General features: G+C 42.3%; 1 protein-coding gene and 1 long non-coding RNA gene across 2 annotated transcripts in view; one reads left to right on the forward strand and one right to left on the reverse strand.

Moving 5' to 3' along the window:
• GOT2 (glutamic-oxaloacetic transaminase 2) overlaps positions 1-12831 on the forward strand; it is a 25205-nt gene extending 12374 nt beyond the window's left edge. Inside the window, exons 2-10 of the mRNA XM_038530878.1 lie at positions 1197-1353; positions 3634-3762; positions 5115-5174; positions 5918-6079; positions 6306-6410; positions 7667-7817; positions 8336-8501; positions 10508-10658; positions 11596-12831. Of these exons, the coding sequence (XP_038386806.1) occupies positions 1197-1353; positions 3634-3762; positions 5115-5174; positions 5918-6079; positions 6306-6410; positions 7667-7817; positions 8336-8501; positions 10508-10658; positions 11596-11718 (1204 nt within the window). The 3' untranslated portion in view covers positions 11719-12831. The remainder of the gene's footprint in view (positions 1-1196; positions 1354-3633; positions 3763-5114; positions 5175-5917; positions 6080-6305; positions 6411-7666; positions 7818-8335; positions 8502-10507; positions 10659-11595) is intronic.
• LOC119870302 lies at positions 12336-13710 on the reverse strand. Its single transcript, XR_005355701.1, has 2 exons — positions 13443-13710; positions 12336-13040 (listed from the first exon to the last, which is right to left on the reverse strand). It is a non-coding gene; the product is annotated as an uncharacterized LOC119870302 (long non-coding RNA).
• Between the last annotated feature and the right edge of the window lie 2360 nt (positions 13711-16070).

The following is a 16070-nucleotide window of genomic DNA, read 5'->3' on the forward strand; positions in this document are numbered from 1 at the left end:
ATTCTCTCCCTCCACCACCACCGCCGCCTTCTTTCTCTAAAAAGAACGAAGATAATTTTTTCAAAAAAAAAAAAAATATGTTGAGGCACCTGGGTAGCCCAGTGGTTGAGCATCTGCCTTTGGTTCAGGTCATGATCCCAGGGTCCTAGAATCAAGTCCTGCATCAGGGGAGACTCCCCACAGAGAGATTGCTTCTCTCTCTGCCTATGTCTCTGCCTCTCTCTGTGTCTCTCATGAATAGATAAATAAAATCTTTCAAAAAATAAAGTCTGTTGCCTCTTGAAATTACCTCAGGGCACCAAGAAAGATGAGGTATACTTCCCTAGCAACAAAGTTCACCTGGCCCAGGTGGATGACCCCCTAAGTCTGCAAAGGGATAATTTTTTTTAAGGGATAATTTTTTAAGGTAAAATCATGACTCGTATACATGTAGAATAACATCTAGTATTTTAACTTAGTAGTAAGCATTTTAACTTAGTAACAACAGGATGTTATAACTAGTTCCTGTTCGTTTTTAATTCCTAAATACCTCAAAATTCTGTCTTCCTCTATACCCCCTCCTGTCCTGTCCTGGTTTAGGCCCTCATCTCTATCTCTTTTGCCAAGTAATGAACCAGTGATCCTTCTGCATCTGCTCTTACCACTCTGCATTTAGTACCCTACTTTGCAACCAGATGGGCTCTAAAACTGCAAGGCTACTCGTGTCATTCCACTTAATCAACCTGCCCCCTCCCCTAAAAAAAACTTTAATGACTCTACATGTTCTCACTATATCCAAGATGGGACACAAGAACCTATGTTTTTAACAACCTCTCCAAATGCTACCCTTTAATAAGTTTGAGAACAGGGTACAACCCAAATACCTTTGGGGAGCGAGAGGGTGTCATATAATATTCTTACAGTTGTCCTTCTTTTGGTCATCTCTTACCACCCTCAGTTTCTCACAGCCACATTATGTGAAATAGTCTTTGGGAATTTGAGTCAGGTTTGGACTGCTTTGAAAGTCTATACATGCACCCTGTCCTCCCAGGGTGATTGGGGTATTTCCCTCCTGCTCCTCGTTGCACTTGCAAATATTTGGTCTCCCATACTCCTCTGTAAAGTGCTTTTTTGAAATGGATTTTTGAAGGATCTGAGCTGTCTCTGGCCCTGGAAGTCTAGCTACTGTATCTCACATCTTTTATTTCCCATTTCAGTTCCTGGTGGACCCATGTGGAAATGGGGCCTCCAGACCCCATCCTGGGAGTCACAGAAGCCTTTAAGAGAGACACTAACAGCAAAAAGATGAATCTGGGAGTTGGCGCCTATCGGGATGATAATGGAAAGCCTTATGTGCTCCCTAGTGTCCGGAAGGTGAGTTTGCCATCTGTCCCTGCCTTCTTGGGAGAGATAAACTGAAGCTCCTGAAGAGTAGCAGAAAGAGTGCAGGGCTAGGAGTCCGGAGACCTGGGTTCTAGTCCTGGCATTAACTTCTCGAATCACTCAGGTCATCTGGGCTATGGTCTCCTTAGCCCCAAAAGTGACATATTGTAACTATGTGGTCTTTTTCAAGATTGAATTTATGTGGTTATCTGTAAGCAGATACATCGTCATGTTTAATCCTGAGGGTGCACAAAAGGACTGACAATTTAAACATTGCTTCTTGGTGGTAAGAATAGCCCTTTGTGGAGGAGGGTTACTGCCATTATTTTCCATTTCTCTCGTGTTGATTGCCTTAATAAGCTCTCCTACACAGGCATGCTCTGTCCTCTCTTCCTATTGAGCTATAGAGTAATACGCTTTATTTTTGTTGTATTTTTTTCAGTAGTCTTTCTGTTGGTTATCACTGTAACTTTAAATAATTAATCCCCTTAGAACAGTTTCCTTTCCATCTACACCACCTCTGTTGATAATATGAATGCTTCTTTGTCATTTCCAAAAGTGAGGTGGCAATGCATCATTCTCCATACAGCAGAACTGGGCACAGTGAGTGAAAGTTACAAAAGAATACTTCCGGGTGGGATGCCTGGGTGGCTCAGCCCTGCCTTCAGCTCAGGGCATGATCCTGGAGTCCCGATATCAAGTCCTGTGTCAGGCTCCCTGCATGGAGCCTGCTTCTCCCTCTGCCTGTGTCTCTGCCCCTCTCTCTCTCTCTCTCTCTGTGTATCTCTCATGAATAAATAAAATCTTAAAAAAAAATACTTCTGGGTGAAGGTAAGGCACTCCATAATCTGAACTTCACCACCCTGCAGCAGGTTGGCTCAGGCCCTCATGGCTCAGGCCACTGAAGTAATAGAAAATGAGCTGAATAAACCCCTGAAAGAAGAAATTTTAAGTGTATAGATTAAGGGTCATCTGTAGAACTCTCTGAATAGAAAAAAGGACTCAAGAAACAAGAAACAATCATGATGAGAAAACCCATTACAAATTGCTGGCTCCCTTGGGATCCCTGGGTGGCGCAGCGGTTTGGCGCCTGCCTTTGGCCCGGGGCACGATCCTGGAGACCCGGGATCGAATCCCACGTCGGGCTCCCGGTGCATGGAGCCTGCTTCTCCCTCTGCCTGTGTCTCTGCCTCTCTCTCTCTCTGTGACTATCATAAATAAATAAAAATTAAAAAAAAAAAATTAAAAAAAAAATTGCTGGCTCCCGTGTCTCAAGTCATGCAGGAATTGTTCTGGTCTCAGTATCAAGTACTCGACAAGTATTAGCTATTTTATAAGCTGGAATACCACCACACACTGCTCTATGTTCCTTCATCAGGTCTTCACCCAACCGTAAGAGTCATAGCAACAGTTTGTTCTCCGATTCAACAGGTGAAGAAACTGAAGCTCAGGAAGGTTACTGATTTGCTCAGGGTCACATAGCTAATAAGGGACAGCACACCTGTCTCCAAAGCATTAAGAGATGTGGCTGTTACTAGTAACTCTTTGACATTCTTAGACTAGCATATATCTTGAAATACTTCTTTTCTATGTATTTAGTTTGATTTTACTATATCTTTAAAGCATTGCTCATAAACTTTGTTCTTGAGCATTCCAAGAATGCCATTTTATATTTCATATTAACCAAGAGAACATTGCGTACTCATCCATATAAAACCTAGTTGTAAAAGAAAAAATATTACTTTAAAAATTACAAATATTGGGATCCCTGGGTGGCGCAGCGGTTTGGCGCCTGCCTTTGGCCCAGGGCGCGATCCTGGAGACCCGGGATCGAATCCCACATCGGGCTCCCGGTGCATGGAGCCTGCTTCTCCCTCTGCCTGTGTCTCTGCCTCTGTCTCTCTCTCTGTAACTATCATAAATAAATAAAAATTTAAAAAAATAAAAAATAAAAATAAAAAATAAAAATTACAAATATTTCTATTCTACAATATAAAATAGTAAGTATTCTACTTTGTATATATATATATATCTTTTTTTTTGGTATGTGTTTTCAAGTTTTTATTTAAATTCCATTTAGTTAGCATACAATGTCATATTAGTTTCAGGTGTACTACTTATCCTTTTTTCTTGGACAGTATTTCCAGATAAAAACAAGGCTTTACTTCCTTTATATTTAATATATAAATTGAATTTATAAAACATTAAATATTAATCAGAGTAATTGTATGTAAGGAGAAGAAACTAAGAGGAAACCTTTCTCACCTCTAGGCAGAGGCCCAGATTGCTGCAAAAAATTTGGACAAAGAATACCTGCCCATTGCTGGACTTGCTGAATTTTGTAAGGCATCTGCAGAACTAGCCCTGGGTGAGAACAATGAAGTGTTGAAAAGTAGCCGGGTAAGCAGAGCAGACTCTGGCATCATGTAGTCTGTTTTTAAATTTTAAATTTAACAGTTTAACAAATTTGAAATAATTTAAATAAATAAATAAAGATATCACTTTGCAATGATTGTTTTGAGGTGACCACACTACTGCTAATATCTCTTCTTTAGGAAGTAAGATGGCACTTATTAAATCAAAGATTTCATATAACCAATTCCAAAAATATAGCAGTAATCCTGAAATGGAAGAATAATTTGACTGAAGAGTTGACATTGCTCTGTGTGTGCTTATACTCATTTTACACTGAATATGTTTTAGAAATGCCAGACTATGCCCAATTTTAGGCCAATAATTAGCTGCTACCCTAAAGTTCTCAGCTTGCAGCTTAGATGGAAGAAGCACACAGGCAGGGCTCTGGGGGACAAGACCAGTCTGGTACTGCTCTGCTGCCCTTTCACAGCCAGTTTGGACATTGAGAGCAGACCATGGTTCCTTCTTGCTGCCTCCCTCTTCTCTGGTCCAGAGAGCATCATGCAGCAATGAGGGGGGAAACACAAGTGTCTCCTAGCATCTCCTCCTATCTCCCTGGGGACCCTCTTATTGTAGAAGAAAGATGTCCCTAAAGGTCACTGAACATAGACTTCTTATAAACAGATTACATAATTTTTGCTTAATCTGTATCTATCTAGCTAAAATAACATCAGCTTGTTCCAGAAGTTGCTGTGCCTTTGTGAATTATTAGTATTATCAGATCCACAGTTAGATTTGTTTTAAGAGTTTATTTTTTAAATAATCTCTTCAGTGTGGGGCTCAAACTCACAACCCTTAAATCAAGAGTCCCATGCTCCACCAGCGAGCCAATCAGTTGTCCCCACAATTAGGTTTTTATTTCTGTCACGGCAAAGTTTGTAGAGACAAATTTTGTTTGGTAAAGAGTTTGTTAGGTTCTTCCATTTCTTCTCCTGCCCCTGGAATATTTTAATATAGTGACTGTTCTTAGTGTCTTCTTTTCTCTGTGTAAATCAGCCTTTTCTCATGGGTGATGATTCGTCATATAATACAGTATGATACTGACAATAAGCCATGAGGAGTTAGCTTCTCCATCAGCAAGGGTGTTGGCAACTAAAGAGAGGTTTGTTTGAGGACTCACAGGGAGAGTCGGTCTATCTCTTAGGAAATGGGGAAATGAAACAATAGTGCCATTCTCGCTCATTTCCAAATACAATTTGGAACATTGTCTTCAGATTCTGAAGAAGGAAGGGGACTGACTGTACAGAACAGTGCCTCCGTGGGCCTGGCCTTGGTTCTGTTCATTGTGGGCCTGTAGAGAGTGCCCCATGTTACTGACCATGCTGTCTCTCCTTCAGTATGTCACCGTGCAGACCATTTCTGGAACAGGGGCATTGAGGATTGGAGCCAGTTTTCTGGTGAGTCTGGAAATTCCTTTAGGAGAAAGATGTAAGACAGTCCAGAAGTTGAGGATGATGGGGTTTCCTATTGCATGTGTGTTTGCTGCCTTCTTTCCACAAAGTTGGAAAAATGGATAAATGGAGTCTGATAAATGGAGTCAGGCTAAGAAGAGTGAAAGTTCTTAGAAGAAATTAAAAGGAAGATAGAATAATAATAAATATAATTTGTTATACACATCTGTTACTACCAGCTTTTATTTTACTCTTCATTTAATCTTTGTGAAGGAGGTGAACCTCCCACCATTTGACAAATGAAGAAAGTGAGGGCCAGACAGGTAGGTCCTTGGCTACACAGTGAATTTACTTGTCAGAGCCTGGATTCCAACTCACAGTGCTGCTGCTGAGTCATTACTATCTCTCACTCAGAGATAAGCTGAGTTTCAGTAAAGAAAATGTCTTCTTAAAAAAAAAAAAAAAAAAAAGAAAATGTCTTCTTGGGATCCCTGGGTAGCTCAGCGGTTTAGCGCCTGCCTTCAGCCCAGGGCGTGATCCTGGAGTCCCGGGATTGAGTCCCACATCGGGCTCCATGCATGGAGCTTGCTTCTCCCTCTGTGTCTCTGCCTCTCTCTCTCTCTCTCTGTGTCTCTTATGAAAAAATAAAATCTTAAAAAAGAAAAGAAAATGTCTTCTTCAATAAAATACATCAACTCTTTCTTTTTCCTCCTCTTCACTTTTCCATTCTGTCTCATCCCACTTTTTAGCAAAGATTTTTTAAGTTCAGCCAAGATGTCTTTCTGCCCAAACCATCCTGGGGAAACCATACACCAATCTTCAGGGACGCTGGCATGCAGCTACATGGTTATCGATACTATGACCCCAAGACGTGCGGCTTTGATTTCACAGGCGCTATAGAGGACATTTCGGTAAGTGTGACTTTCAGGGCAAGAGGGGTAAAGGAACTGGAACAAACCTCCTTGCAGAGATTTGATGTTTCACAGCTGAGTCTCAATAGCTGACTTAAAATACTGAGGATCAACTAGTTCCCAGATCTCAGATTATCTGTTATTGATCAAAAATAGTGACCCTGTGACACTTTAGGTAAATTATCTCCTTCAGAGCTGCAAAGTTATCTGTTGGCTGTCTCTTTAGAAAATGCCACAGCAAAGTGTTCTTCTCCTGCATGCCTGTGCCCACAATCCCACGGGAGTAGACCCCCGCCCTGAGCAGTGGAAGGAAATAGCAACAGTGGTGAAGGTAAGGAAACTTCTCTCTTTGGTAACTGGCCTTATGAGATGCTTAACTGGGCAAAGTCTGAACGGTGAGAATTAGTTACTCTTGAGCCCACATTGTTGTCAGGAAAAAACTTACTTGCATAATTAGCAGTTCCTTTTTTTTTTAAGATTTTTATTTATTTATTTGAGGAAGAGAGGGAGTGTACATGTAAGTGGGGGGAGGGGGCAGAAGGAGGGAAAGAATCTCAACCAGACTCTGCTGAGCACAGAGCCCAATACAGGGCTCCATCCCACAACCCCAAGATCACAACCTGAGTGAAATCAAGAGTCAGCCACTTAATCGACTGAGCCACCAAGGCGCCCTGCATAATTCGCAGTTCTTAATTGATGATACGTGAACAGCTTGAAAGTAATTTTTGTTCCTCAGCCTGGATGTAGGGAATTCTGATCAATTCTGTGGTTGGTTAGCCTGTACAGTGGGCATCCACTGGTCCCAGGATGTCTGTTATTAGCACCTACGTTTGCCCTGGTCAGGGTTACTTATTTGTCCTTTATATACTTTGTCATGTCTCCTATCCTTGCCTGTTTTCTCAGCATGACCATTATCATTCAAAGGATCAGCTGTCAGAGAAGGCACTAGTCAGTTTTAAGGGAGGAGGGGCACTTGGTGGCTCAGTTTGTAGAGCATGGAACTTATGATCTTAGGGTTAGGAGTTCAAGTGCCACATTGGAGGGAGAGTTTACTTTAAAAATTCCAGAGAAGGAAAATATTCCTGTTGCCTTGTGTCCCCATTTTCACTTCTTTTGGTTTCCCTTTCTTAATATTCTGTCAAACCTGGAGTACAAACAGAATTAAACAGAGGAAAATAAAGAGAGAGCATTCAGAGAGCACTCTGAAGATGAGATGGTTCCCATGAGTCCTGGGTGTAAGATGAGGCTGCCAAAGTTACATTAGGCTGATGCTGGTCCTGTGTTGACTGGGCCAGAGTAATTACCCAAATTCCTATGAGCCTGAAAATAGCTTCCCAATTGATCAAGCAGCTTTCTGGGAAGATTGCAATTAAGAGTATCTTCTCTTAATGTCTTCGTGAGGGGCCATATCCACCAAAGTAAAAATATATATGATGATGTCTTAACTCAGGGAAAATTAAACATCTCCAAATTGCCACTGGGGTGAAAAAATTGTGTTAACTATGTGAGGGACACATGGTCCCAATAAGCATGTGGACATCTTGAGAGGGACTCCCTAAAGCTTTGCTCTTCTCTTTTCTTTCCCAGAAAAATAATCTCTTTGCATTCTTTGACATGGCCTACCAAGGCTTTGCCAGTGGTGATGGTAACAAGGATGCCTGGGCTGTACGCCACTTCATCGAACAAGGCATTAATGTTTGTCTCTGCCAATCCTATGCCAAGAACATGGGCTTATACGGTAAGCTAAGGGACCCACCCAGTGCATGAGATGTGTGTCCTGATGAGATTGAAGAAGTGCTGGAAGAGGATGCCACAGAGATACCAGTTTGGGGGCTGGGATGTCTGTGTGTCTGTCCACACGCACATTTGTATGTGTGTTACACAGAGAAAAAAGATGACATGGATTTTACTGATCTTAGTCACATCTTCTTTCGTGTCTCTGAATTCTTCCAGCAGAGAAAACTAATGACTGCTTCTCTAAACAAAAAGTGACTGCTCCACGAGCCAAGAAGATGGATATAATTAAAAAAAATAAAAATAAAAAAAAGAAGATGGATATAATAAAAAGAGACTTTTGAGTACTCAAACTTCCTGTTGTCTCTAGATTTACCATACTGGTTGTTGAAACCTTTTTATTTATAACATATTTTTATGGCACTTCTGATGGAAGCATAAAACCTAGCAAATTGAATCGTGATTTGCTTTAGCATGTTAGATTGGAAAACTAGAAGAGAAGATCTATTTGTGTCTTTTCAGGTGAGCGTGTAGGAGCCTTCACTGTGGTCTGCAAGGATGCTGATGAAGCTAAAAGGGTGGAGTCACAGTTGAAGATCTTGATCCGTCCCATGTATTCCAACCCTCCAATCAATGGGGCCCGAATTGCCTCAACCATCCTGACCAGCCCTGACCTGCGAAAACAATGGTAAAAGCACATTGCCACTCCCCAGCCATCTGCCTTTCCTGCCACTGATCTTTCAGATCTTATTTATAATCAGCAAGTAGTGCCATAAAATATCACACAGCTTCTACATGTGGAAGGGGAAGAGAGGAGAGAGGAGTGTGCGTTTTGTTAGCCCTTTCAAATAAATACATTGGAGACACGTAATTCAGAAACAGCAGGGTTTTTTATTCCATCATCTCCACGTTAGGTAGAATCTGCCCTCTCCTCAACTGAAGTTCAAATTGAAGTGCCTTACATGGAAAACTTTTTTAAGGACATCATATCTTGGGACGCCTGGATGGCTCAGTGGTTGAGTGTCTGCCTTTGGCTCAGGATGTGATCCTGAAGTCCTGGGGTCGAGTCCCGCATCGGGCTTCCTGCATGGAAGCTTCCTGCTTCTCCCTCTGCCTGTGTCTCTGCCTCTATATCTCTCTGTCTCTCATGAATAAATAAATAAAACAAAATAAAAAAGAACATGATATCTTGGGGTTTTATTAGGCTTACTGTCTGAATCTCTTGGCATCTGTGCTTGCTCTTAGCTACTCAGTCTCTTGTAGTCCACATAAAACAGATATTTTGTATCATGACCCTGAACACACATTACCTATAAAACATACACGTAACTGAAACGCTTGTCAAAAATTCAACAGTTGGGCTTCATGTATTATATTCTAATGTTTTCTAAATGCCAGTTGCATCCAACTACCTTGAATATATGAGATATGAATGGGTGGTGCCACATAATTTAGAAAACCTTACATTTGATCAGAGGTTGGCAAACTGTTCTTGGGTCATATCTAGTCTGTTCTCTATTACAAAGTTTTGTTGGCACACAGCTACACCCATTTTTGATGAATTATGTATGGCTGCTTATGTGCCATAGAGCAGAGTTTAGTAATTGTGACAGAGAGCAAATAGCCCACAAGACCTAACACATTTATAATTTAGCCTTTTTTTTTTAATTTTTATTTTTATTTATTTATGATAGTCACACAGAGAGAGAGAGAGAGGCAGAGACACAGGCAGAGGGAGAAGCAGGCTCCATGCACTTGGAGCCCGACGCGGGATTCGATCCCGGGTCTCCAGGATAGCGCCCTGGGCCAAAGGGAGGCACCAAACCGCTGCGCCACCCAGGGATCCCTATAATTTAGCCTTTTATAAAAAATTTGCTAAGGGGATGCCTGGGTGGCTCAGTGGTTGAGTGCCTTCAGCTCAGGTCGAGATACTAGGGTCCTGGGATTGAGTCCCGCATTGGGCTCCCCAAAAGGAGCCTGCTTCTCCCTCTACCTAGGTCTCTGCTTCTCTCTCATGAATAAATTAATAAAATCTTTTTTAAAAAAGGGGGTACCTGGGTGGCTCAGTGCATGATCCCGAGGTCCTGAGATCAAGTACCCCATCAGGCTCCTGCAGGGAGCCTGCTTCTCCCACTGCCTGTGTCTCTGCCTCTCTCTGTCTCTCATGAATAAACAAAATCTTAAAAAAAAAAAAAAGGGTCATTCATTCCTTTTAAGATTTATTCGTTTATTTGGGAGAGAGAGAAAGCAGAGGGTGGGTGGCGTAGGAACAGAGAGAATCCGAAGCAGGCTCCATGCTGAACACAGAGCCCAATACAGGGCTCAATCCTACAACCCCGAGATCATGACATAAGCCAAAATGAAGAGTTGGATATTTGACCAACTGAGCCACCCAGGTACCCCTCATCTTTCTTTTTTTTTTTTTTTTTCCCATCTTTCTTAGTAATTCAGTTATATTAGTCATTTTAGCTGCCTGATCAAAATAGTGTTCTGATAGAGCACAGTGCTGTAAAATAGCTTTTTATTTCCTGAACCAGTGACAGCATTTGACTTAGGCTAGGACAAAGAATTAAAGCATACTAGGGGAATCCTCAAGGAAGGTAAAATTGCTGTGAACTGCGGCTTATCTGTCAGTGCTTGTCCAAAATTGAGCTGCATCCCAGGGTTTTTTGGTTTTGTTTTTTTTCTTTGCAGGTTGCAGGAAGTAAAAGGCATGGCCGACCGCATCATTAGCATGCGTACTCAGCTGGTCTCCAACCTCAAGAAGGAGGGCTCCTCCCACAATTGGCAGCACATCACTGACCAGATTGGCATGTTTTGTTTCACAGGACTAAAGCCTGAACAGGTTAGTGGGCTCTGTTTTCTCCTCAGCTAAACAATTGATCAGTCCTGGCAAATTAGAATTCCTCATAGATCACCCACCTGTTCAGATTACACTTAAAACAGGCATTTTGCAGCCCTCTTAGGTAAAAGAAGAGTGTAGCATTCATTTTCTTTATTTTTATTTTTTGTTTTTTAAAGATTTTATTTATTCATGAGAGACACAGACAGAGACATAGGCAGAGGGAGAAGAAGGCTCATCACAGGGAGCCCAATGTAGGACTCGATCCCAGGACCCCAGGATAATGCCCTGAGCCAAAGGCAGATGCTCAAACACTAAGCGACCCAGGTGTCCCTCATTTTCTTTTGTTTATTAGTCATTCACCTCTCTGTATCTCCCATGACACTGCGAACCACTGTTGAGCAGAGTGTGTTTTGGTCATTTTTGTGACCCTTGCTGCTCCTCTGAAGTGATATCAGAGCAAGCAAGAGCCTGAATATTGATAGACAAAGCTGTTCCATAGCTGGATTCTGGAACTATTGTTTCTAGAAATGCTGGACGGAAGGGTTTTTTTTTTTTACCTATACACACCTCAGAATTGCTCATCCTACTTTAAAATAGTTTTTTCTGGGATGCCTGGGTGGCTCAGTGGTTGAGCATCTGCCTTCGGCTCAGGGTGTGATCCTGGAGTTCTGGGATCGGGTCCCACATCAGGCTCCTTGCATGGAGCCTGCTTCTTCCTCTGCCTGTGTCTCTGCCTCTCTCTCTATGTCTCATGAATAAATAAAAAATCTTTGAAAAAAAATAAAATAGTTTTTTCTTCCTTCTCTCAACACTAGCCCACCAAATTCTGGGAACAGGGTTTAAGCAAGAAAATCATTTCTGTTATTTTCCTGTTTTACTGCACCAGGCTAGGCAAATCCCCCTGCCTCAAATGTGCTCTTGTACTGTCTCCCTGCAGGTGGAGAGGCTGACCAAGGAGTTCTCCATCTACATGACAAAGGATGGCCGCATCTCTGTGGCAGGGGTCACATCTGGCAATGTGGGCTACCTTGCCCATGCCATTCACCAGGTTACCAAGTAATTTCCCTGGTGAGAGGGAACAGAGACAACCTTCCTGCCTACGGCCTCTGCTGTTGTGAGATTCACATGGAGAGAGGAGGAGGGTGGATGGTGGCAATCAGGTCTTTTCTTTCAACCACAGTAGTTAACACTCAACCACTGAATGTGTTTTGCAGAAAAGAAGGTGTAGTGAAATAGGGCAGAGGCACCTGTGGTGGGTGTCTGAAACTCTGGGGCTCAAAACCAAACTCCTGCCCCTCCTTTAACTCCAGCTGTTCCAAAAGAGTTTACATGTACAAGAAAGACATAGCCCAAAAAATTCTGTCAATCATACCATTGCAATATTTCAGAAGCTTTAACTGCAGTCCCTTACCAGCGGTATTGGGGCACCTCTGTAGATCTAGTATGAGAATAGCACCTACAAGGTGTTGTGGGCAGAGCCCATTCTAACATCAGCAGGCAGCCTCGTGTTTGTCATCCTGTGACTGAGCAAGCTTATCAACAGACCTCATTACAGAAATCATGTTTCATAAAAACCAGCAGGTCTGCTGCCACTGCAGTGAGGAAAATAAAAGATGCTATTTCCTGTCTTATTTGGGGGAGTGGAAATAAGGTTCTTTTTTTTTTTTTTTTTTTTTTCCAGTACTTTTGGGCATTTTAAGTTCTGTTCTTTTCCTTAGGCACAGAGATCTATAACTAGCCTAGATTTTCATCCTGTTCTACTGCTTGATTGGCCACCTGCCCTATCCTATAGAGTTTACTTACTTGAAGAACTAAGAATATAATTTACTGCTCATCCCATACCCTCACCTTTCTCATCAAAGAATAGCAGAGAGTAGGTAATGGCTCTTAGATCAGCATCCTCTTCAATGATTGATTGTCTCCTGGCCGGAATGTTGCCTCTGCCTGGTTGGACCTCTTCGTTCAGTACTGTTGTGCGGTCTCGCATTTCACATCATGAGTGGGCAATGCAGGGCAGAACCAGGAAAGCAGATATCTGGGCTTTGGTTTTAACCTTTGTGTGCTGCCAGCTGGACTCAGGCTTCACCTTTTGGAAAGATAACCACCATCTGCTCCAATCATGTAGACTTCTTGCAGCCTGGTTTCTCTGAAAATAAACTTACTGTAGATCCCACCACTGTCTACTCTGTTACGTTTTTCTTTTAATGGGGGAGTGGGTAGGAGTGGCCAATTGTCCCAGAAATCTGCAGTCTATTCAGCTGCCCGTAAGCCAGTAGGTGTGTGACTATTCCGAATGTAAACCAAAGCCATGGCTTTCTGTTTTTCTTGCCATTCAGCTTGTCCAGTCCAACGATGTTGAAAATGTGGGTATGATCCTTTGCACTGTGGGGTCAAATGAAATACTGTGAAGAAACCTGTAGATAGAGCAGCAGTGAAGAAATGGAGGGGCAGTGGCGACTTTAGGTGTCTACAAGAGCCAAGTAGGTAATACAAGCAAACAGTGAATGTATGAATGTAAAGTAGAAAGTGATGTGAAATAGATAGGAGATCATGCCTGGTGCATAGCCTTCATCCCTTGGTGTTGCAGGGCAGTAGGGAAGTGACAGCACTGAAAGAAAATGTTCAGGACTGCAGGTCTTAAGGTCTTTAAATAAAATGGAAGTCCTGGTTTTTCAAGGGGTTCTATTGATGCTTAAAACTTAAAAGTTAGCAACTAATTCAGTTGTTTTAAAATGGTTTACCAAAAAAAAAATAAAAAAAAAATAAAAAAATAAAATGGTTTACCAGAAAGATGCAAACAGTAGTTTGCCAGTGTGAAGCCTTTAGCATGAAGTCATGTGTTCTGTCAGCATTTAGCAGTGGCATCTGCTTAGCATCAGTCCTGCCCAAGGTTATTCTGTCCCCTTCTGCTGAGTGCTAGGAACCATTCAAGAAGGGACGGCTCCTGGCCAGACACACAGTGGAACAGGAGCCAGGCCCAGAGCCCATCCCCCATCTGTGGTGTTGTGACAGTTGGAGGGGGAGGGGGAAGTGAGCTCTTGTTTCTCCTCCCTCCCTGAGGGACACAGTGCACAGGGTAGGGCGGGGGTGTTCCTATTGCTAATGGAAATACCAAGGTGGTAAAAGGAAGTAGACAGACTGGATTACTGGGTGTCTTTGGAAATATCTTAAAAAGAAAAGCAGTAGTCCATAAAAGGACTGATTAGGTTGGGAGAAACTGCTTTAAGTCTCCTTGTCTGGGGCCAGTAGGTTGAAAGTTGGCTGCCAAGACTTCAACCAAAAAGGAACTTAGCCACCCTGCTGACTTGTTATTTTTAAACGCATGTATTACCAGCTTGCCCTGGACTAAGTCCCATTCCTCACTGAAAACAGACCTGATAGGTGTGAACCTGATGCTTCTCCCCACTGTTCAGACTGTTTGTTTTACCCCTTCCATGTTTCTTGGGCTCTAAGATGTTAACATTCTTGCACATGATGGAGGAGGTGGTTCAGAATAGTCATCATGCCTTTGTTCTGTTATAATTTAAAGTATAATAGTTCCCAACCTGGATTGATTTTTTAAATACTGGTTCCCTGTTCTTACCTTTGGGCATGCGGACTCAGTATGTCTGAAATAAGGCTTAGGAATCTGTTTTTTAAAATAAAACATTCTAGGTGGTTCATATATAGCTGCCCCATGGACAGCCATTGGGCACTAGTAGACCTAGACTGCTTCAGGCTTGCATTTAAATAACCAAAGCCCAGCTTATTCATCCTCCTAGAAAAAAATTTTTAACTTTTTTCCTTCTAGGCTTAGGAATTTTTTTTTTAAGAAATTACTAGTTTATTTTTAAATAGATAAATTTATATCTAGCAACCTGAAAGACCCACTTTTTCAAAATGACAGTCTTATTTAAAATGTTGAGATTAGGGCAGCCCTGGTGGCTCAGCGGTTTAGTGCTACCTTCAGCCCAGGGTGTGATCCTGGAGACACGGGATCGAGTCCCATGTCGAGCTCCCTGCATGGAGCCTGTTTCTCCCTCTGCCCGTGTCTCTGCCTCTCTCTTTTTTTAAAGATTTTATTTATTTATTCATGAGAGACACACAGAGAGGCAGAGACACGGGCAGAGGAATAAGCAGGCTCCCAACAGGGAGCCTGATGTGGGACTCATTCCCCAGACCAGGGAATCATGCCCTGAGCCAAAGGCAGGTGCTCAACCACTGCGCCACTCAGGTGTGCCAAGTGTCCAACCTTTGATTTCAGCTCAGGTCATGATTGAGCCCCACATCAGGCTCCACACTCAGTAGGGAATCTGCTTCTCTCCCTCTCCCTCTGCCCCTCTCCCCGTCTCTCTCTCTCTCTCTCTAATTTTATTATAAAATGCATAAAGCTCAATAAAGTTACTTATGTTTAAAAAACTTCCTAATAGCTTATATATCCTTCAACAAGTGATTACACAAACTGGTATATACCTACCATGGAATACTACTCCGTAATAAAATACATGTTAATACACAACAATTTGGACATGTCTCTGGGGAATTCTGCCGAGTACAGAAAGCCAATCCTGACTACAGACTGTTAGATTCCATTTATATAACTTTTTTTGTTTTTGTTTTTATTTATTTGAGAGAGAGAGCAGGAGCAGAGGAGAGAGGGGCAGAAGGAGAGGGAGAAGCAGACATCCTGCGGAGTAGGGAGTCCAATGCAGGACTCAATCGCAAGACCCTGGGATTATGACCTGAGCCAGACAGATGCTTAACCAACTGAGCCTCTTACATAACATTTTTGAAACAACAAATGTTTAGAAATAGAGAACAGATTAGTGGTTGCTGGCGTTATGGAAGGGGTGGCTTTGCTGGAGAAGATGAGTATGGTTATAAAGCAACAGGAGGGATCCTTATGGCAAGGGAAACTTTCAGTATCTTGAATGTGGTGCAGATGTATATAAACCCTACACGTGTGCTTAAACTATAGAATGGGGGCACCCTAGTGGCCCAGCGGTTTAGTGCCGCCTTCAACCCGGGGTGTGATCCTGGAGACCTGAATCGAGTCCCACATCGGGCTCCCTGCATGGAGCCTGCTTCTCCCTCTGCCTGTGTCTCTGCCTCTCTCTCTCTCTCTCTCTCTCTCTCTCTCATGAATGAATGAATGAATGAATGAATAAATAAATAAATAAATAAATAAATAAATAAATAAATAAAATCTTTTAAAAAACTGTATAGAACGAAATACCTAAACAAGAGGAAATCTGAATATGATTGGTGGATTGTGTCAATGTCAATATCCTGGCTGTGTCGGAGAAGGACAAACATTATATGTTCTCATTCATTTGGGGAATATAAATAATAGTGAAAGGGAATATAAGGGAAGGGAGAAGAAATGTGTGGGAAATATCAGAAAGGGAGACAGAATGTAAAGACTGCTAACTC

Source organism: Canis lupus, chromosome 2 (assembly GCF_011100685.1).
Source record: "Canis lupus familiaris isolate Mischka breed German Shepherd chromosome 2, alternate assembly UU_Cfam_GSD_1.0, whole genome shotgun sequence".
In the NCBI taxonomy this organism is placed as follows: Eukaryota; Metazoa; Chordata; class Mammalia; order Carnivora; family Canidae; genus Canis; species Canis lupus.